At 44.3% G+C, this 22,640-nt stretch overlaps 1 protein-coding gene across 3 annotated transcripts in view; it reads left to right on the top strand.

Moving 5' to 3' along the window:
* Nucleotides 1-22,640, top strand: part of NTRK3 (neurotrophic tyrosine kinase, receptor, type 3) — a 389,076-nt gene that overhangs the window by 213,158 nt on the left and 153,278 nt on the right. For all 3 annotated transcript variants that reach the window (XM_011986286.1, XM_011986287.1, XM_011986288.1), the window contains one exon: nt 18,384-18,572. In XM_011986286.1, coding sequence (XP_011841676.1) covers nt 18,384-18,572 — 189 coding nt within the window. The remainder of the gene's footprint in view (nt 1-18,383; nt 18,573-22,640) is intronic.

Raw genomic sequence — 22,640 nt, 5'->3', positions numbered from 1 at the left:
GAATGTCAAACCCAAATTGTACAGGTTTATGAATCAGGACACACCTAAATAGTATTAGAGAGTAAATTTGATGAAAATTCTGCAACAGACCCATGGAAAATATTATATATGCTCTCCTATCATATTGTTTCATAAATTTTCTTAAAATTGGTTTGTGGCAGACAGTACATTGTAGGATGAGTACAGGCCTTGGGATAGATTACATGGTCTTGGATTGGAATTCCACTTTCACCATTTCTTAGCTGAGAGACAGTTGGCAGGTTAATAAAATAGTTTTAATCCTCAATTTTTTTGTCTGTGAAATGGAAGTGATCGTTTCAAGTTTGCAAAGGTTAAATGAGCTAAATATTTATAAATTACTTGGGGGCAATTTTGGCTATGGTATATACTCATCAAATAGTAGTTCTATTAAATTAGCACAGAAAAGCATAGCCTGATCCATGAGTGGATTTTCCATAAATACTCTGTTTTATTTGTGTGTGAATGTGTATACTACTCAACTATGCTTTCTGTACACACACATGTGCACACACACACACACAGTATCTATTGATTACTCAATCTACCTAACTAAACTTTAAAAAGATACATGTCTAATACCTGAAGTAGAAAACATTCCATATATAAATATGCTGTGAGCCCAGGCCAAGATGGGAATGGTACCCAGGCCCATTAGAAGTCATCCATTTTTAAAATAAATGCCATTTATTAGCTTAAGGATTGTAATGTAGTGACTTTGAGAAGCATCTTGTTGAAATCCCACCTGTAAAAGTCCAGTTTTCCGCTATAGCAAAGACACATGTGCCTTTGAATTCATGCCAACAATAGGGAAGGACAATGAAGAAAATCCTGACATTATATTGACACTTCCTTTACTTCTCTTTGGAAGTTCTCTTGTTTATATTATTGGTGCTTAACTGCATTAAAAAAATTCTGGGGCAAATTGTTGTTTTAATGAAGGCCTGTGCCTTCAACAAAGATACTTTTATGTGAAAATAATCAATAGCCCATTCAAGGTTTCCTAACAGATATGTTTCCAAAATTGTTGAGTGTGAAGTTTTGCATCTATGAGCATCAGGAGGACAATGCCAAGTGTGTGCCTAGTAAAACTGTTCACTGTCTAATGCTTTCCTATAGCTTTCTCTGGCAGTTCCAGAGATACATAATCATTGATTCTGAACCATCTTCGATTAGCAGAAACTTCTAACACTTCAAGTTTCTCTGCTCCCAACCTCTCTTTCAATTGGTTAATGATCTTAAAATACCCTCAGCTGCACCACGGTGTCTTTTAAGGGCCTGCTATTTAAAGGCACCTTGGGAGGAATCCCCCGATTCACACATTTGCATATTAGGCCAATGTTCTGTGTGTGTTTGGGAAGTCAGCAATTTCAGATAATATTGACAACAGCCTCTTGGCCAGGGTTGACATTATTCAGATAAGGATTGCTACATACTGATCTTTTCCATATATCATTTTGCTTAGCTTAAATGCTTAGATCAGTGTCAGGATCAGCTAATAAATATTAGTGTTAGCAAACCCCATAAACACACACACCATTCTGAAGTGGACACTTTAAAATTACATGAATTTTAAATTCCATTATAAAAGACTGTGGGGTTTTTAATAGAACACCAATGAACAATATTGTTAAGCAATTAAAAAATAATAAAGCAAACCTGCTTAAATAGCTGTAACCTCACAGGCTCAAAATTATGCCTGCTGCCCTGGGAACATAAACTGATGAAAACCAGGGGAAATAAACTGTTAAGGACTTAAAATAGACTAGGCACACTATGCAAGTATTCGAAGCATCACTTCCATGCCTCTTGCATGCGGTCCATTTGAGCAGGAGACAAGACTTGCTTTTCTATCTCTTCAGCACCGCCTTGCACTGCATTCTCAGCTCCAGGGTTGCTTCTGTGCATCTTCTATCAAGCACAGAAGAAAAGCAATTTCTACATACCTCACCAGGTCTTAAAATATATCCTTCTTTGATTCCTCTGTTGCCCTTGACACTGCTGGCATTTCATTTCTATAGTGTTGTAGGGTAGCGGGAGGTTATGGTTGACCTTACAGGAGGAACTTGAAGCCTCATAGAAATAAGGTGACACCTTCCTGATTGCATACAGTTATATTTACAGCAGTGCTGGGGTAAGGCTTGGATTAGAACTCGGGACCCTTGTGGGATCCATCTGTTGCTCTTGCCTCCCAGGATAAATCTCCTTTCCTGCTAAGATGGTTTGACTTTTACAAGATCTTGATTTTCATTTTAATAATCCTAAGTCTTCCCCTGACTCTGCAAAGGAATTAAATTTAAATACATAGGCTACATTTTATCTTGACATTTTCTTTAGAAGGCAGGAAAAAGAAGGAAAGGAAAAGGAGGGGCCAGATATTCAGTCTTCCCATCATGAGAGCAAAATCCTGATGTTGTGTTGGAACCCTTTGTTCAGATCCTCCTGGGAGAGGTGTAGGGCCAAAGGCTGCTTTGCAAGCCTCCAGGCTCTCCAATTACCCCTGGAGACACCAGGAAAAACCTGCATCCCACATTCTAAATCTCTGTGGGGAATGTACCCGTGTCAGCATTAAGTGATGGGGCTCAAAGATAGTCTTGTCAGTCTAACTGCTCTTGAGTCATTGCCTCTCCTGTCAGAGCTGTCTGTCTCCTTACCCATAATCCTCATCACTTTGATAGCCCATCAGGAATAGGGGACTTTGCCCAGCCTTGCCTTCATCCAATAACATTATGAAATTGATACTGACACTTCCATTGGCACTAATTTCTCTAAGAGATTGGAGCCAGAGGACAAGTGGTTTAGCTTCATGGCAGTTAAACTTTCCAAGTAGATCAAGATGGCCTAAGATTGATTGACCTATACCCTGAGGAAGGGGGCTGGGAGAAGTGAACAGAGGGAGAAGAGGGAGTGGAAAATCAATGGCTGCATCGTTGTCATCAAATGATATTTATTGACTGCCTAGGAAGGACAGTCCTATATGGATATTCTGAGGATACATGCTAGGCCCTTCTATAGACTGCCTCAAAGGGAGTTTAGGAGATTAGGATGGAGGCATGTTGGCTCGGGTGGTTCACTGCTTTACTTGTGATATTGCATCCCTAGTGTCTGGAGTTCAAAACAGCAGGTGATTCCACCTATGACTATCTTTTCTCCACCTTCCACTCCCACACACAGGAGGCCTAAGTTACTTTTTATTAGGCTTACTACATCATCTTTCATCCAAGCCAAAGGGGGCTCTATTAATGATGATGCTGGAACAACATATAAAAGTAAACAGACTGTCCTGGGCAAATCAGGATGTGTGGTCACCCTCCTTTTAATACAACCAGACATCTCTGAACTGAATGAGGAAATACTCCCTTTTTGGCAGGCTTCAATGTCTCACCTGAACCATTTTTAGGTTAATGGATGCATGAAGAAATGGGCTTTTGATGAGAAGGTACTGTGAAGCTGAGAGGTTTTAATGAATTGGCCGGTGTAATAATATAAATGGATCTAGACGTCAGTACAAGAATAATACTATAAACTGATTGTAAGAAGTCATGAAATTGCAAAAGAATATGCATTTATGCATTTTCAGATGAGATCTTTGGATTTTTTTTTCCGTTGGTACCAGGGCTAACTCACTACTATAGAATCTCCCCACCATCTACCTCACCACCCCTTTTTGGGGTATTCTGTTTGGGTGTTCAATATTCCTGGGCATATTACACGTAAGTATATTATATACATCACTTATGGAAATATTTTATCTGATGAGATGAAAGAAGGTATAAAATTATGAAGAAATGCAGACCAGTAAGTCTCCTTACACACCTGTTCAATGAGCAGCCAAGTGGTGCTAGTTCATGTGTGAGTTCATACACATTCTTGTTCAGGGAGTGCACGTGAGATTTCCGGCACGTTTATGAGGGTCTGCTGGTGGGCGTGCGTGGAACCTCATTGCCTTTCCCTGTGTGACTGAAGGAGCTTCTTAGAGCACATGGCCCTGTGGGTGTCAGCTGTCAGCCTTGCCCACGGAGCCGCTGCAGGGCGGCCAGGGCAGATGTGTAGACAGGAGCATGAACTACAGTATATAAAGTGTGCCGTACAAGGGAAGAGATCACAGAACTGATGCGGTGTTATTTCAATTGATTTTGGTGTTGCATTTATACCTGCACATGCTGGAAATCGATCGACCCTCTGTACCCTCGCCATTCCTGCTGCAGCGCTGTTCGAATGAAATGCTTATATCATTTTTATGGCATGTCTGTGAAAGGGATGAGTGAGCCAAGAGATTAATAGAAGCTACTGGGGCCCTTGCCCGGCTGCTGTCCAGGTGTGTGGGGAGAAGAGACAGCAGCCAAGGTTCAAGGTGCCATGAAGGTGACGCCCCTGAGAAAAAAGAGAGGATCTGTGGAACAGGAGGCTAGACAAGTCCTCTCAGGTGGGACAAGGATGAAGGGTGTGGGTAGATGGAGCTCCAGGCTAATGTGTTTGCCAGGTGAGGCGTCCTTCCCTGCACTGCCTTCCTCTCTGTCTTCCTCTGGATGACCGTCTCAGGTGCTGCCTCATGTCCTGAGTGCACCTGGAACATGGTGCTCTTCCCATGTGTCATCTCTGTTGGTTTATTTGTGTGTCCCACCTGTAGACCTGGTGACCTGTTCAGGCTGGGATTGTATCTTTTTTCTCCCCTTTTCTAGTCCCTAGCTCAAGGCCCAGCACAGGAGGTGGTATTTGGTGAGCACATGGTCAGGAAAGGCCAGTCTGGAAGGTGTGGCATGAATCATGGACTATAGTCTGTAGGTCACTTTCAAGGATTCTAGAGGGTACATATTGCTACAATTCCTGGGCAGCTGCTCTTGGGAGATTAAATGCCCATAGATTGAACTCCCAATTCACCCAGAGCCTGAAGTTCCTCCACATCTATTACCATCCTTATAATGCTGTTTCATCCCCTGTGCCTGCCACTGATGCTCCAGCCTGTGTGCTGAAGGTTAGGCATATGGGAGACATGGTGCTGTGGGTTGAATTGTGTCCTGCAAAAAGATATGTTGAAGTCTTAATCACTAGTACCTGTTAATGTGACCTTATTAGGAAATAGCCTCTTTGTAGATGGAATTAAGATTTAAGTTAAGATGAAATGATACAGGAATAGAGTGAGCCCTTGATCTAATTTGACTGAGGGCCTTATAAAAAGAGGAGAAGAGACACAGAAACGGACACACACAAAGAGGAAGATGCCATGCGATGAGAGGAGAAGGCCACACAATGACAGAGGTCAGAGTGATGCATTAACAAGCCAAGGAATGACAAAGATTGTCAGCCACCACCAGAAGCTTGGTGGAGGCAAGGAGGGATTCTATCCAGAGTCTCAGGGACCATGACCCGGCTGGTACCTTGATTTCCAACTGCTAGCCTTCAGAACTGTACAGAATAACTCTGTTGTTTTAAGTCACCTAGTTTGTGTTTTGTTGTAGTTGTTATGGCAACTCTAGCAAGCTCATATCTTTGGAGAGACAATGCTTACCGATGTTTGGGGTAGCACTCGGGTAGCATATATTTTGTAATTGCCTGCTCTCTTAAAGGGACTTTACTAGGAACTCAACGAAATTCAGAGATATCCAGGATAGAGTCCTTGCCTTGCAGGGATTTATGATCTAGAGAATTTTGGGACCAGCTGAGAAGCTTGAATTGGGATAAGTAAGGAGATGGGCCAGCGTTGACCCCAAGACAATCAACAGCAGGATGAGTTCAATGCAGGTGGGCTCCTTATGGTTTTTTATAGGTGTACATTTCTGATGAAAATTATAACACTGGGTAATGGCACAACTTCCAGAAGTGAAATGCCATAGGACTGCTCTGTGACTTGTCCACAAGATATCCTTGCCACAGACAGGGTGGCGGGCTTCTATTATAAGTCCTGAGACTTGGACTTACTATTTTAGTTGGAGGCAACCCTGTGCCTCAACAGAGACCTGGGCCTGGGAGATGTGCCAGCTAAGGTGGGCAGGTGCCAACGCCTGGTCCAGTGAGCAGTAGGCAAGAGGCCACAGGAGGCCAGAAGCACCTGCAATAGTCCATCCCCTATGCAAAGGCAGGGCCTGTGGTCTCGCAGGGCACGCACAGCCCCCAGCAGAAGTACCTTCAGGGCTTGTCGAACTCAGCCTGGTGCTGCAGCAAATATTTTCTAATAAAGGGGAAAAATACCTTTTTGTCTGATATAAGATGATAGGGTCTGTGTCAAGCCCAGGGTGAGCTGAGTGTGAGCATACAGGATTCTCAGGGCATGGGATTGAGTTCACAATCTCAGAATGACCTGGAAGAAGACATTGGACTTTCGTGGTTTCTCACTAACTATAAATTCAGACCTTATTTCAGCATCTTTGATTTAGGTGCATTGTGGTTCAGAAGTGTGTTCATTCTAGGCCTAGTGCTTTTGGGCCATGTGATTATGTAGGTTGAGATGGTGGCGGGGGGTGAAGTGGGGGCGGGATTAAGAACATAGACTTGGGCCAGGCGTGGTGGCTCACACCTGTAATCCCAGCAGTTTGGGAGGCTGAAGCGGGCAGATCACGAGGTCAGGAGATCGAGACCATCCTGGCCAACACGGTGAAACCCCGTCTCTACTAAAAATACAAAAAAAATTGCCAGGCGTGGTGGCAGGTGCCTGTAGTCCCAGCTACTTGGGAAGCTGAGGCAGGAGAATGATGTGAACCCAGGAGGTGGAGCTTGCAGTGAGCTGAGATTACACCACTGCACTCCAGCCTGGGTGACAGAGTAAGACTCTGTCTCAAAAAAAAAAAAAAAAAAAAAGACATAGACTTTGGAATCCCACAGTTCCAGTCGGAATCATGACACTGCTACCTACTAGCTATGTGACTTCAGGCTGACTGCTTAACTGCTCTGATTCTAATTATAGGACCCACTTCACTGAGCCACTGTGAGCATTGGACAGGATCACACAGAGCCCAGTACAGTGCCAACAAGTGACCAGTGTTGGTCAACAAGTGATAGCAGACCTCAGCTATTATTATCGTGTTTTACTGCACAGGTATTTCAGATCATCACTCTGATTTTTCTGGGGGTGAAAACATGCCATGGTATCACTCCATGTGTACTTAGAAATACTGGGAAAAGGGTTTTCTTCAGATATACCCTGGATACCCTATTGCAGTGTATGAGACCCATGCAACTATGGGTGACGTATCTAGTTAGGAAGTCTTATACAGCCAGTGCCTATAAGACCCCAGGTTCCTCCAGAAAAGGATTTTCTTCTTCTCTGCATCAGTTCTCTCTCTCTCTTCTAACTCATTATGCCTCACTTTAATTTGAAAGAACATACTGAAGCCATCTGGGATCACCTAGGGGGGTTTTAGGTATTATATTTCCCTCTTGTGACCCAAAGTCAGAGGCATTTGGGCTTAGCCCTCAGGAATTTGGGTGCTCATTCTCTTGGTCTTGATGTTGAAATCAGATCTTGCAAGTACCAAAAGGGACATGATGTGAATGGGCGAAGGCATGAGGACTGTAGCGATTCAATGTGGCACTGCAGGACCTCAAGGGATGTTTCCTCCCAGTCTTCAAAAGTCCCCAGGAAGTTGGGGGAAAGTTACAGATAAATCTTTAGGGAAAATAAAGGTCTCTATTTTGAGGTAACACTAGCTAGCCATAGTGGCTAGAACTGAATTTAGACGTGTTGAAATTTGAACTATGATCTCTTTATGGGGCCTTGGACCAAAAACCCAGCATTTTGCATTTTCTATTCCAGTCATCTTAAATGTGCCAACAGAAGGTAACTACTCACTTCCTGTTGATACCTGGGATGGTCTGAAATACTGTCTGTACAAAGAGTCTTTGGAGAAGTCTTGACATTCTCAGACCCCTTGCTGCCAGCCATTCCTGTGCTATAAATTTCTGGTTGCCCCTGACAGCTACATCCTGGTGCCACAGTTGTGGGTTTGAAGTTTCCTGGAAATGCCATGGGCTTCTCTCCTAAACAAAGCCAGTTCTCTTACAAATGAATTTCAAGAGAGTAAAGGTTGGGTGTGGGAAGGAGAATGTGGCTGACTTGTCCTATTGTTAGAAAAACAGTACTGGATGGTGAGGCAGCATGGTGCTGCAGTGAAATGGGCCCAGACTTTGAAGTCAGATAGACATGGATCTGTTTACCATTTATTAACTGTGTGAACTTGGACAAATTATGAAACCTTGAGCTTTAATTTCCTCAACTACATCACCAGGGATAAGAGGATCTACTCCCAGGGTTGTCGTGATGATTAAGGGAGGTAAGGGAAGCCAAGTCTGAATACCTATCCTGCCTTCCCTTTCCTTTAGTGCGTGTTCTTGGGCTGATTGATGAGCAACATCATTTTCAGTCGCCAAGTGATACCTCCAAGCTATGAATGCTACGAGGCATGAACAACGCCTTTGGTTCCTGTAAGAGGCTGGGAGGGAATTCGAGCCAGAGAATAAAGCTTATCTTTTGGGAAATGGTTCAGGGAGAGGAGCGGAGAAGTGTGGAGGGCATGCCTTGCTGTGCTGCCTGCAGGACCCCATGTGCCCCGGAGACCACAGAAGGCAGAGTCTGTCTGGAAGCTGGAGGAGGCAGAGAGGGCAGGGCACAGAGGAACGGGTCTAGTAACAGAAGGCCATGACTAGTACCCAGGTCTGTTCTTGAGCACAGCCCGGGTTCACTTGGCCTCTGTCCCACATCTGCCAATAAAAATTAAGAAATTGATTTTCGTTTGTTTGCCTCTGAGGACCAGGCTGTTTTTATGAGACAGTAAATGGAATCCCTCTCTGAGCATGGCTGGATTTTTAATTGTGTTTGTTGTGCTTCCACTTATTCCGTTTTATGAGTTCCTGCTCCTAGATTTGTTGATGCGAAGCTCTCACCCACCAGGGACACGTCAGTGTTTGATTTCTATCAGTAGGAAAAGGTTGAGGTTTTAAAAAAATCATTTTCTTAATCCAAAGGTTGGCTTGTTTGCTTCATTCTGACACATTAAAAAGGCACGAGACCCATGCAGGCTTATTTGCCTCTGCTACCCAAGTCAGATCTAGGTGGTCATTTTCTGACTCTATGAAACTGAAGATTTGAGCTCAACTTTGGGACAGAGAGTGGGGAGGAGACATTTTAAAATGGATTATATCATTGAGGAGGACAAGCCCCCCCCTTTTTTTTTTTTGCATGAGGGACTTCTGTGGAGACTTGCTGAAGATGGTGTGAAGCATACAAAGTGTCTGAATGAAGAAACTAAAGTACCATTGGTAAATGTGGAGATGTGATAGACAGCACCCCCACCAATAACAACTGCTTAAAACAATGGTGCTGCATTGTGCACATCACCATGGCTGCACCAGGTGTTCGCGGGAGCCCTTGCGTCTAAGTTGGCCTCACTGAGGGACCGGGGCTGAGTGGGGTTCTGCTTCATGCTTCCACAAATGCCAACCCAAGAAAAAGGGAATATGACAAGTCACACTGGGTCTTCAAGCTTCCATGTGGGAGTGATGCATCCTCACTTCTCTCACTTTTCATTCCAAAGAAAGTGATGGGGGTACTGTTTAACTTCAAGGTGGTCCACAAAACTGCAGTCCTAGTGAGTGCCTGGATATACTCAATAAATAGCAGTCATGCTTACCACAGCTCCCAAGAGGGTTTTCTGAGTTGAAAAATGAGATTGCTGCCCCCAACCCTACTCTGGAAGGAAGTACAAGTGTAAAGGAAGGAGTACAGAAATCGATTCTGGCATTGGAATTGTACAATTTAAGTCTATCTGTTGGACTTGTCAGCCCAGAGCTATTTTATGTAGGCTGGTCCAACCCTGAAAATATTTGGCAGTCCATCCCTAGATGCACTGATTTAGCCCCAATCGCGGGGAGCTGGCATCTCGCCTTCTGTATATAGGCTCATGTATTCACACCAAGCACTCTCTGTTTGTGAAAAATACTTGGTGTCAGCTATACTGTTGAGAAAATGGGTAGTTTGGTGGGAAAAGGCAGAACTTTGGAGTCAAACAAAGATGGCTTCAAATACAGGTTCCACCACTTCCTGACTAGGTGATTTTTGAAAATGACTTAAACTTATTTGAGGATCGGTTTTGTTATTGATTAAATGAGAATAATGGTAGTTGTTGAGGATCAAATGAGACGAGAACAAAGTGCCCAGCAATATATCTGGCATGTAGCTGGTATTTAATTAATGTCAGTTTTGTTTTCCCTCCATCTTCCCTTTTCTTGTAAACCACAGGGATCCCAGCATCTTGGGGCTCTGTCACTCCTTTGGAATTTGGAGAAGAACCACTTCTACATGTTGGCTGGGCAAATGCCCTAGGGTTGGACCAGTGGTTGGATTTTCTTGGAGCCACATTTCTGAGAATTGTCAATGCTCTGTAAGTCAGAGAGTTGTTGGAAGAGAAAGGAGTTTTAGAGCCAATGGTAGGGCATTGGAGAAAATGATTCCAAGGCAGTCTTTCCCCAGTCTGAAAGTGGGAGTGAGTATTGATGTGTCAGTGCATTCCCTGGGAGACCGCTCCTTTTTCCTTCTTCATTTTTTGTGACCCACCTCTTTCCCCCTCTGTTTCTGCATTATGAACCTTGAAAAAAGCTTTCCCTGGAGTCACCAGAGGCTTCTGCAGAATGGTGGTGTACCCACAGGTCCTCATGGTGACTTGTCCCAGGCTCCTCTCTTGGGACTGGGGCTCAGCCCATCTGGGTGGAAGCTCGTACTACTGCAGTGAAGTTCCCTCTCCACTGTTGCCATCAGAGAGTTTTGCTTTCTCTGTGTAAAAAGTACAGTAGAGGTTCCTCTTCAAATACTTTCCTCCCCATCTAACTAGGAATAAATAATAACTTCTCTTAGAAGCAAAATTTATTCAAAGACCTGTGCTAACATTCTGAAGTATCTGCTAGCCAAAGTAAAGAAATCAATGTACTTTATGTTCTTAGCTCCCACAATTTAGCCTGAATATTTGCCCTGGCATGCTTATACTGGTCCAAGCAAGCATTAGGTCATAGCCTGTTCCTCTTCCTTATCTGAAGGTGTTTTTACCTTTCTCAGCATTTCACAATTTACTTCCTCCTTCCTTTGTTCTCCTCTGCCTTTGCCTCTTTTTAAAAAAGTTCTAAGTTGCTAGCCAGTCGGGACAAATACATAATGTGAGGTCCCATTCCAGCCAATGGAAACCGGACACAGCAGTAGGGTGGATGTGTCAGGGTATAAATGACAGTGTCTCCTTAGTTCAGTGTGCTCTCGTGACAATACTGCTGGTGGGTGTATCCTTTCTGCAGAAGTATAAAAATGGCCTTGCTGAGGAAATTAAATTTATGTTCAAGTGCTATTTCTGTACGGCACTGGGGAACAAGCATTTCAAACATCTGGGAACCTGAATCCCACCTTGGAATAAACCATTTATGTAAATTGGAGCCATTCCTTGCTCTACACCCTCATTTTTCCCCTGTGGAAGAACAGGGAGGGGAGGAAAAGCCTCTGGACAGACAGTATGGACCATCCTGTGGGGAAAGACACCTGTCAGGGCCATAGAGTTTCTGCAATTATCCAATGGTTCTGTTAAGGTATGGCTAGAAGAATAAAACCTACTGTGGATCTGAAGAAAAAAACAAGGCACCAATTTTAGAAGAGAATAATATGATGTTGAGAGTCTGTGCAAACCTCTGTTCCCTTGAGGGTCTCTCTCTAAAGCTTGCATTTACTAGAAAGACTATGAGAATGTTTCTCTTCTCTTTGATTATTAGTGTTGCGTAACAAAGTAATTGTGTAATTGGGAATGGATTAGTGACAGCAGAGAGGCCGATAACAGGTAGTAGGCGGGCTGTGTGTGTGTGTGTATGTGTGTGTTGAGGGCTCAGTAGACATCACAGCTTGACTCCTCTTGACCTGCCATCTACCTCAGCAGCTACAAGAAAATAGAAGAAAGCTGTCCAGACAGCTGATGTATTTTTCTCCATATTACTCGTCCCTCCTTCAGTATCTTAACAAATTCTTCACTGTGGTTATTAAGGTGAGAACAATCTTCACTGTGGTTCTTATGGTGAGAACAAATGCTTCCTCCCCTAGAGGGGCTACAGGTATGTAAGTTTTCCCCTGAGGCAAGTGGTGTGAGGACTGGCTAGAGTTTCATGGAATAACATGTTGGTGTCTCTATCAGTAGTTCTCAACCTGGCACAGCTCCATCACCACAAGGCAGGTTCGGAAATGTGTGTGGTGGGGAGAGTGACCTATGTTTTTTTTTACAATTTAAAATTTTTGTTTTATTAGACTTTATTTTTAGAGTGATTTTAGGTTCACAGCAAAATCAAGTAAAAGGTACAGAGATTTCCCATCTACCCCATGCCCCCATCTGTGCACAACCTCCCTCATGATCAGCATCCTCTGCGGAGTGGTGCATTTGTTGTGGCTGATGAAGCTAAGACTGGCTCTTCATGCCCAGGTCTAGGGCTGCTACATACCCAGAACAGCCCTGTCCAAGAAAGACTCATCTTGACCCAGTGCCAGCCATAGCCCTGTAAGGAGCCCTGCTGGACTCAGACACAAGCAGGCAGGGGCAAGTTGCAGAGACCTCCTCTTACTTCCTTTGAAGTGATGGGCCTATGTGCTTTTTATTGGGTTTTCTTTTAAGAAATGTAGTTTATGGAAGAGCGAAGGTGAGTAAGAGGGCTTTGGGAATGGGACAAGACTCTGATGGTGCAATGCTCTTTCCTGCTATGGATATAGCTTAAAGGAACATTCAGCAGTGCTTGGAAGAAGATATGATGAATTATCTGTAATCTATCTGGGTGAGTCTAATAAGGTGACTCACTCCTGTCCCAATTCTCAAGGGTCAAGAGGAACATCTTTAAAAAGGGTCTTGGGGAACTGCAATAGAAGGCAGCTGCTTATGAGGAGGATAATATACCAGAATTGATCAAGTATCCCTTTGCACAAATTATTTCCCTCACAGTCTGCACTTTCAGGGAGGCAGTGCTGGTGGAGTGTTATGAGCATGGGCTCCAGGGCCAGACTATGAGTTTGAATTCTAGCATCACCACTTCTTTGCTAGGCGTTTGTCCTTGGGCAGGTCATTTCTTTATGCTGTAATGCCTCCATCTTTAAAATGGGGAAAACAATGGTACCAATGTCACAGAAGCATTATAAGATTAATTACCTTCAGAGAGCCTGATGTGTAGGAAGTATTCAATAATAAAAATTATTACAATGATCAGGATTTCTCCAACTAACTCCTCAACTCACTATAATTTGACTTTTCCTTAACATTCCATGGAAACTTCTCTCATTAAGGTCACCTCCACATTTTCCAACACAGTGGCTCATTTTCAGGCTTAATCCTATTTGTCCTCAGTGTGTGTGTCTCTTGAACTTCTAGACACTCTCCTCCTTTGAATGCTTTCTTTTTTTTTTGAGAGGGAGTCTTGCTCTGTTGCCAGGCTGTAGTGCAGTGGTGCCATCTCAGCTCACTGCAACCTCCACCTCCCAGGTTCAAGCGATTCTCCTGCCTCAGCCTCCTGAGTAGCTGGGATCACAGGCATGCACCAACAAACCCAGCTAATTTTTGTATTTTTAGTAGAGACTGGGTTTCACCATGTTGGCCAGGCTGGTCTCAAAAGCCTGAACTCACATGATCTACCCACCTTGGCCTCCCAAAGTGCTGTGATTACAGGCATAAGCCAATGTGCCTGGCCTCCTCCTTTGAATTCTAAGACAGTATCCTTTTCTGGTTTCCTTCTACGTCTCTGGCAGTTCTCTTTTTCCTTGCTCTCCTTCCGATGCCTACATTTTAAGTATTGGGGTCCCCAGGGCTCTGATGTTTGGCTTTATTCTTTTATCTCTATCAGGTCTTCCTGGGTGATCTTATTCCTTCCCATGGCTTGGGAGTCTGTGGCAGAACCCTTCCATCTGTGGATCTTACCCCAGCTTTTTCAAATCCTCAGATACTGTAGAGAAGGTAGAGACTGTTTTAGATCCCAGGCTCTTGGAACATTCTGTTGACTACTTGCTATCTATGGACTTTATGTGAGCAGATTCAAAGGAACAGCCTTTCACAAAGGTTTAAGTCTTGATGCGGTATCTTCTTAAACTTCTCCCTCTTCTGTGTCCTTCCTCCATGTCACTATAACGATCCACATCCTATAATGCTGAGAACAGAAAGGGGCGGGTTAGAGGCATAACTTCTGTTGCATGTGGTCTTTGTGTCTTCCTGCATTCCATGGTCTACAATTCTAATAAAGCAAGTAGTCTGTAGTTGCAGTGAAGACTTGTGAGCTTTGGAGTAAACAAGACAGCCTGGACATGGATCCTGCCTTTATCATTGTATTCTGTAACCTCTCCCTCCAGACACTTCCTTCCCATAGCGCTGTGGCTTGAGACTGGGGATGATACTAAATCCCTAGCTTCCTCTTTTCCTTGCTTGCCCCTTGTTTTGCTGACATCCCTCTTCCTGATGCATCCTAAGACGGGGACAAGCAAGGCAATTTTTTACACATTTGCAAACAATTTTATTTTGCTCTTACAGTGGGTTGATTTTTTTTTTAGGTGTAGATTTCCAGGTTGAAAAGTTGCCCATCCAAATGTTGAAGGAATTGCTCTGTACAATAACAATAGTGGTATTGTTATAGAGAATGATTCCATTGTCTTTCTGTTCACTGTTCCTTTATAAATGTATCCCTCCTGCCTGGAACCTCTTAGCATCTTCTCGTTATCCCCAGGGCTCTGGCATTGTGTAATTGTGTGCCTTGATATATATATGTGTGTGTGTGTGTGTATGTGCACATACATTCATATTTGTGCACTTGTGTTAATTATGCTGGAAACTGGGTAAGTAATATGGGTGAATTTCCATAAGTTTTTTGGTTTTCCATTCATCTCTTCTATTCATATTCATTTTCCCTGTATCTCTCTTTCTCTCTGGGATTTCTTTTAATTAGATGTTGGATCTCTTTATCAAACCTTTGATTTTCTTATCTTTCCTTTTTCATTTACCACCTCTTTCCTCTGTTTAATTTTCTGGAAGATTTCTTGACTTTATCTTCCACTCTTTTTTAACTTTAAAATTTCGATGATCATAATTTCCAAGGACTCTTCACGACCCTCTAATTGTTCATGTTTTAAATATTGCCTTATTTGTATAGATGCAGTGTTTTCACTGACGTCTCTGAGGATATTAGTAGTTTTTTTTAGAAAGTCTTCTTCTGCTTCCTGCATTGCCTCTGTTTCCTGCAGGTCACTGATTGTCTACTCGTCTTGTGCTCTCCCATGCCGGAGCTTTGCTGAAGTGCCTGGTGATCCTGAACTGTTTCTTCATATTTAGGAATTGACCCCTAGAAAGCTAGTGCGATTCTGCCTTGTGTGCATGGGTGGGGCTTGCCAACCGGCAGGCTTCACTGTGGCGTGATCACAGAATGAACTTGACTTTCCACTGGGAGATCCCCAAATGTCCATACCGAGAAGTATTTTTTGAAAGAATTCATCCAGAGATGCATTCTCTAATCTCCTGCAGGGTGCTGGTATGAGATGAGATTGGGGTGATGGGGAGGCAGGGTTGCAGGAAGAAGGGGCTCAACTTCATGCCTCATCCCAGCCCTCCCCTGAGCCTTCTGGGTTCAATGTCTCTGGGTAAACCACTAGAGTCCTGTGGGAAGGGAGCAAGGTGATGGTGGGGGCACCTTGTTCCTGCCTGGAGCCTCACTCCGCCTCAGACTTCCTGGCTGTCTTATCCTTTCATGTAGTGATCCTTTCCAGCAGAACCGGCTGCCTGCAAATAATCCCCCTGCAGTCCTGTTGGTCATCTCTTCTTCCACTCTTTCCTCTTCTCTTGCCTCTTTCGTCTTTTGACTTTTTAAATTCCAAAATATTATTGAACTATCTTATTATCTCTTATCACCTCTCTTCCTCTTTCTCTTTGGGCACACACACATATATATGTATTTTATTATACTTTAAGTTCTAGGGTACATGTGCACAACATGCAGATTTGTTACATATGTATACATGTGCCATGTTGGTGTGTTGCACCCATTAACTCGTCATTTACTTTAGGTATATCTCCTAATGCTATCCCTCCCCGCTACCTCCCTACAATAGGACCCAGTGTGTGATGATCCCCTTCCTGTGTCCAAGTGATCTCATTGTTCAATTCCCATCTATGAGTGAGAACATGCGGTATTTGGTTTTCTGTTCTTGCGACAGTCTGCTGAGAATGATGGTTTCCAGCTGCATCCATGTCCCAGCAAAGGACACGAACTCATCCTTTGTTATGTCTGCATAGTATTCCATGGTGTATATGTGCCACATTTTCTTAATCCAGTCTGTCACTGATGGACTTTTGGGTTGATTATAAGTCTTTGCTCTTGTGAATAGTAGGCACATATATTTTTTGAATTTTTTTTTTTTTTTTGTATTTTAGTAGAGGGAATGTTTAGTATATGTTTGAGGAGGGAAAGGGGATAAAAACCAGTGCTTAGTTTTCCCTGTTTAACTGGAATTTGCTGTAAAGTTTTTCAAAAAGTTTACAAGGTATTTTCAGGAACTGTCTTCTTTTTTGCAAGGCAAGTGGTTATTGCAAGTATTTGGGCAACCACTTACAGCTACTTTTCCACACGGTCTCCAAACACAGTCAGACATTTGTCATGGATTGGAATAAGCCTGTCTGTGCTGATGGAGTGGAATTCAGGGGCCTCCGTTTGCATTTACCAGTCTCCCATTTAGTTCTGCCTCATTGGTGCTTCACCTCGCTATTTGATGGGAAATATTCTCTCCATAAACTTCGGTAAGATGTAATGGATTTCTGCAGTGGAAATATTGTTCAAGCTGCAAAACTGAATCACAGCAGGCACTTTGTCTGGGGACTGTGTGTCTAGCAAAGCAGCCATTTAAAATGCCAGTTATATGAAGCCACACAGTCACAGCTAATTCACTTTACAGGAGTTTTATTTGTATGTATGGGAGAACCACGGCACCAAACAGAATAATTTTCTACCAAGACTGCAGCATTAATTATCTTTGCCATCTCAGGCTTTTTGAGTAACTGTATGTCCTTACTGGATTTCTTCTTTGGGTTAGAAAGAAGCGGGAGTGAAGCTGGGGTTGGTAAAGACACAAATGATGTTCTTTGAAGCCATTGGCTCAATGTGGATATTTCAAGAGTGGGACAGCTGACCCAGCTGCGGGTATGGAAATCATGATGCAGCTTCATTACTGTCATTTGTGAAACTTGGCTCAGGTTAGGTCCAGGCCCACAATGGGCTTATCTCCCTGTGAACAAGGGAGGGTTGATGGCTGAGTGCAGTAAAAGCTACAGGACGCTCCCCTGGGAATCTGGTGGCCAGCTGGAGAGGCTCTGGGTCTTTGAGCCACTCATCAGAGATTCTTGATCCTGATTGTAGATGGTACTCACGTGGGGCGCTCTCACAATCTGATGTCCAGCTCGCACTCCCAGACCAATGGAATCAGAACCCTTGGGGATGAAATCCAGCATCAGCCATTGTTAAAGCTCCCTAGAAGAGGAAGAGCAGGGTGTACACTACTGCTAGGTCATTTTAAAAATCCTATTGTTGCTACATAAGAAAACAGATGTATTTAAAACTCTTATTTTGAACTAATTTGGACTTGGGAGAAAGTGAAAGTAATTTATGCCAGGGTCATTTAAATTTACTTTGATTTTGCAGCTGTTTCCATGGTTTGATGGGTGAGTAATTATCAAGAAAGAGAATTTAGGGTGGTTCTCTGAATTCAGAATGCAGAGCATTCGAGGAATACTATTCCAGTGGATTTTGCTAATAAAGAAAATGTGGGCCGGGTGTAGTGACTCACACCTGTAATCCTAGCACTTTGGGAGGCTGAGGTGGGTGGATCACTTGAGGTCATTAGTTTGAGACTAGCCTGGACAACATGGTAAAATCCTGTCTCTACTAAAAATACAAAATTAGCCAGGCATGGTGGCAGGCACCTGTAATCCCAGCTACTCGAGAGGATGAGGCACGAGAATCGCTTGAGTCCAGGAGGCAGAGGTTGCAGTGAGCCGAGACTGCACCACTGCCTTCCAGCCTGGGTGATGAAGTGAGGCTCTATCTCATTAAAAAGAAAAAAAGAAAGGCAGCCTATAGAATGGAAAAAAAATTGTAAGCCATGTATATCTGATAAGGGGTTAATATCTAAAATATACCAGAAACCCAAACTCAAACAACTGAATATATATCTATCTCTCTCTCTCTCTCTCTATATATATATATATATATAACACACCCACCAAAAAAAAAAAAAAAAGAAAATGTTTGTGATGGGAACAGTAGTTGGGGGTGGTCTCTGGATGGGGCTGGGAACTGGCCGGATGTAATGTCACCAGGTCCTGCATCTCTCTTGGTGTGTGCAGGTCCCGTGGCTGTCATCAGTGGTGAGGAGGACTCAGCCAGCCCACTGCACCACATCAACCACGGCATCACCACACCCTCGTCACTGGATGCTGGGCCCGACACTGTGGTCATCGGCATGACCCGCATCCCTGTCATTGAGAACCCCCAGTATTTCCGTCAGGGACACAACTGCCACAAGCCGGACACGTGTAAGTACTGGGATGGAATGCTCTCCCTCCTGGGGAGGGGAGGGTGGTTGGTGATAGACCATGTACCTGGGGTTCTGGAACCTTCTAGGGTGACCTACTACCTGCCAACCTCCCACTTTCTAAGAGACCCTCCCTGTTTGTCTCAAAACTTGAAGAATAGCCTGAGCCAGGAGTCCCCGGGACCAGAGTCCTCTGGGAAGGGGGTGGACTGTGGGTCTGAATCTGCTTCCCTCTCTTCTTCACCTGGGCTCAGCAGGACCCTTGGTGCTGAGAGGTGCTCCCAATAAGGCAGGAGACACAGCGAGGCTGTTCTTCTCTCTAGACCTGGCCTATGTAACTAGGAAACATAACCTGACTCTGTTTAGACAGCAGCCCCTGAGCTTAGCAGAACCTCCACCCAAGCCTCCATGAGAGGAAAGGGAATAAAGGGCGGTGAGTACCTTTGAATGGAAACATCTCTCTAGCTGCCCCTCCAGTGCCCCGAGGTGTGCACTTTCTGAGAATCAGATCATGGCCCCAGTGCTAGGAACTCTCACCTCCCCACTGCAGAGGCCTCACTCAGACCAGAGGGCTCAGGGCACCTGTTTCCCTCTCATCTCCCAACCCCTCTCCTTGTCCTTCTGCCGAGCCCTGCTAGACCCCCTCTCAGCTCCTGGAGCCTCAGTGACTTGGCTGTCCATCCAGCAGGGTTCCTCCTGCTGTGTGCCCAGGTTCAATCTGGGCCCAGCAACACCCAAGCACACCCCCACTCCTCCTACTGTTCCAGCCCCCAGGAAATGATCCATTGCATCAGGAGAGAGCACAGCAGCTCCTGGAGAACAGGGACACCCGTGCCTGCCTGAGAGCTGGAAGGACAGAAGTGATCAGCTAGGTTGAGGCCTCACCTTACAGACAGGAATACCGAGGCTCTGGGTGGCTGCCCCAGGCTTCCAGCCAGTGGGTTCTCTTCATGTCTCAGTGGGTCGCAGAGTGGGCCTAGGAAGAGGCACTTTCTGGTCTTGCTCAGCCCCTAGGCGGAGGTCTCTGTGCTTGGGGCACAGTCTTTGTAGCTCACAGAACTCTTGCTGCTCCTGCTGGTTCATCCTATAGCAAAGTGGGCATTGGGCTACCGCCATCAGCCTTTGCTTCATTTCCCTGGCTCTGAGTTTTAGGAGAGCATTGTCACAGTGGGAGGGACTGGGCTTGTGTCAGCATAAGGTCATCATTTGCCTCCCAACCTTGGGTGTTCTCCAGAATCTGTCTCTGTGTATCAGATGCTCCCTGTCAGTATCAGAAAAAGGACACCTGGGTTCTGGACCAGCACTGGGCAAGGAAGAGAGATACCTGTTTTTCAGATAAACCATGGGAAGCACAGAGCAAAGATTAGTTCACCTTTGGCTAAATTTCCTGTCTCAAATCAGGCTCACCACTGGACTGGCCTGGGTGGGGCTGGGAGGAAGGACCTTCTATGGTGGTAGCTGGGTCCAAGCTCAGTCTAGGGTTGATACTGAGTTTTCTAGGGTGCTGTTGGTATTTGAGAAGAGACCTAGACATTGCTATGTTCAATATACAGTCAGTTCTCATTATCTGTAGCAATTGTGTTCTGTGAAGCTGCTGTGAACACTGAATTAGTGAACATTAAACCATTGCTCCTAGGGAAGACATGAGGTTAGGTTCCTGTGGGCCTCGGGTCACATTTTATCAACCAGTCAATACATAACCTTGTCATATGTTTCAGTTTAAAGACACTTTATTTAATACATATTGTTGATTCATTAACATTGAACTCATGGCCATGGCCACCATCACTCTTCCTGAGCAAAGCTTATCTAACACCTGTATTTTTTCCGTGAGGCACATCACAGCTGTCCTGTGCTAAGGAACACTAGCCAATACTTCAGAACGATGCTTGGGGGCCGTACTAAACTGCACAGTCACCAGCAACAAGCACAAAAGTGTAAAAAATGTGATCTGGAATAGACCACAAAAAGGATAGTTGTTTACAGTATGAGAGCTGAAACAAGAATTTTAAAACACTGTTGTACGTGATAAATATGACAGATGACAGGTTTTTTTTTCCAATTAAAATAAATGGTTTTTTTTTAAAAGACAAAGGACGAAGGCAGATGTCTCCTTGTTGAGCCTCAGCTGGAAACGTGCCCCTAGGGTCACATTTTGTCACTCTACACATGTCCCTAAAGGACCGTGAAAGTGCCTTGAGTCTTGGTTTTGGTATTACCAAATAAAAAAATCTGTGAATAATGAATTCTCAAATACAGAATCTGTGAATAATGAGGTGAATTATTTAGAAAGTAGGTGAATTCCCAAATACAGAATCTGTGAATAATGAGGATCCCTCTGTCCTCTTTAGTGGAAGCTCTGGATTCCTGGTGCAGAATATGATCCTGTGATCATATCTGCTTACAGAAGCTCCTGATACCAGGTTATCGGTACAATTGCCAGATGGGATGACTCTCTGGTGTGTTGGAGGCAAGTTTCCTCTGGGCCATCAGAATAAGTGTCCCCATGGAAGACTGGGAGCCATGGAGAGAGCTATGGGGCCTGGTGAGCATCCTTTGGTGTCAAAACAAAGCATACCCAAGGACTCATCGCACTAGGCAAACCATGTGGAGGAAGTCTTCCTGCTAGAGCCCTCTAGATTTGTGACTCAAAGTGGCTATTCTAAGGATCCAGACAGTTCTTCAGTGTAAACAAGAAAAGGTTGGTGAAAATGGAAAGACAGCAGGTTTATTGATGAGACTTGAAGGAGCAAGGGAAACAAACAATGGCTTATCAGAGGAAAATCATGAGATGACTCCAGATCATCAGAACCCCCTGATGCTGGGGAAAGTAGCCTTTTTAGAGAAGTGGGACATTTTGTTCTATCAAGAGACAGCGAATGGCTCTTAATTGTTTTAGAAAACATGAGTGGCATGACAGACCATGAGCAGGAGCATTGTGGCTGCATTTGTCTAATCCTCCCTCTGCTAATCCCTTGGTGACTCACACAGACAGGGTGAAGGGGGGCCCAGGCCAGTTCTCAATGGAGATTTACTGGCTGAGCCAGCAGCAGGTCTCTGATTAACCACGACTTCATCAGTTGAGGGAACAGACTCCAAGACACATCCCTGTGTGCGATGAGACACTATCATAAATAATTAAATCCGCATGCATCTTGGCATATAAATAAGTGGAGAGCATTTATGGTGCGGCAGACAAGGCCAGGGTCACTCCTTTGGGGGGATGGCAAGAACCAGGAAGATTAAGAGAATAAAAATGCTCACATTGTGAATCCCCCAGGGGGTCTCCTCATTCTGATTCCCCTCTTTGTCCTATTTAAAAATGTGTAATGTGGGGTGGAATTGCATGAACATAATGCTACCTGACTTCAGGCCTCATTTCCCTCTCCCCCTAGTGATGGATTAAGCCCAAATGTGCTTTTCTTTCTGTACTCATGTGTTTATCGTAAATCGTGGGATATTTCTGATGGAAATGATTAGGATGCTGGTCCTTTCCTTGCTTCTCACTTTCTATCTGCTTTCAATCTGGTCCATAGCATTTTTCCTAGCATGTCAGGCTGCAAGGATATTTAGAGATCACCTGGTACAATCCCTTATCAGATGCTTGTATCCCCACACCTGTGTTCCCAACAAGGGCTCTGCGTTTGACATTGTCTTTATTCTGCATTTATTTAGCCTTTCCAGGGATTCCGAAAGAGCTGAATAAAGATGCTCCTAGTTGGCAATGTATACTGAACCCAAAACCTAATAAAGCCCCCCTCATTATTTATGTATAGCCCTCTGGTTCTTGAGAGCATCAGGAAATGGATACAGCCCTCTTGGTCACATAGCTGAGGACCCTAGACTTTGGGCCAAGTCCGACAGAATGAGATGTCAAGGGACCACTCCAGGTGGGTCACTTGGGAGAAGCTAAAAGTTATTTGTAGCAACACTGGACCCTCAGTTACTTTTGTCACCCGTGTGGCAGCTCTGGACTGCAGTAAGTTGTTCATGGGTGAGGGTTGGACCGCTTGCTGCTGTCTCAGGAGTCACACATTGGCCCTTTCCCACAGGCCAGTTGAAAGGCTTC

This window comes from Mandrillus leucophaeus, unplaced genomic scaffold (assembly GCF_000951045.1).
Source record: "Mandrillus leucophaeus isolate KB7577 unplaced genomic scaffold, Mleu.le_1.0 Scaffold297, whole genome shotgun sequence".
NCBI classification, from domain to species: Eukaryota; Metazoa; Chordata; class Mammalia; order Primates; family Cercopithecidae; genus Mandrillus; species Mandrillus leucophaeus.
Note: the sequence above shows the minus strand (reverse complement) of the source record. Positions and strands in the feature narration are given on the sequence as shown.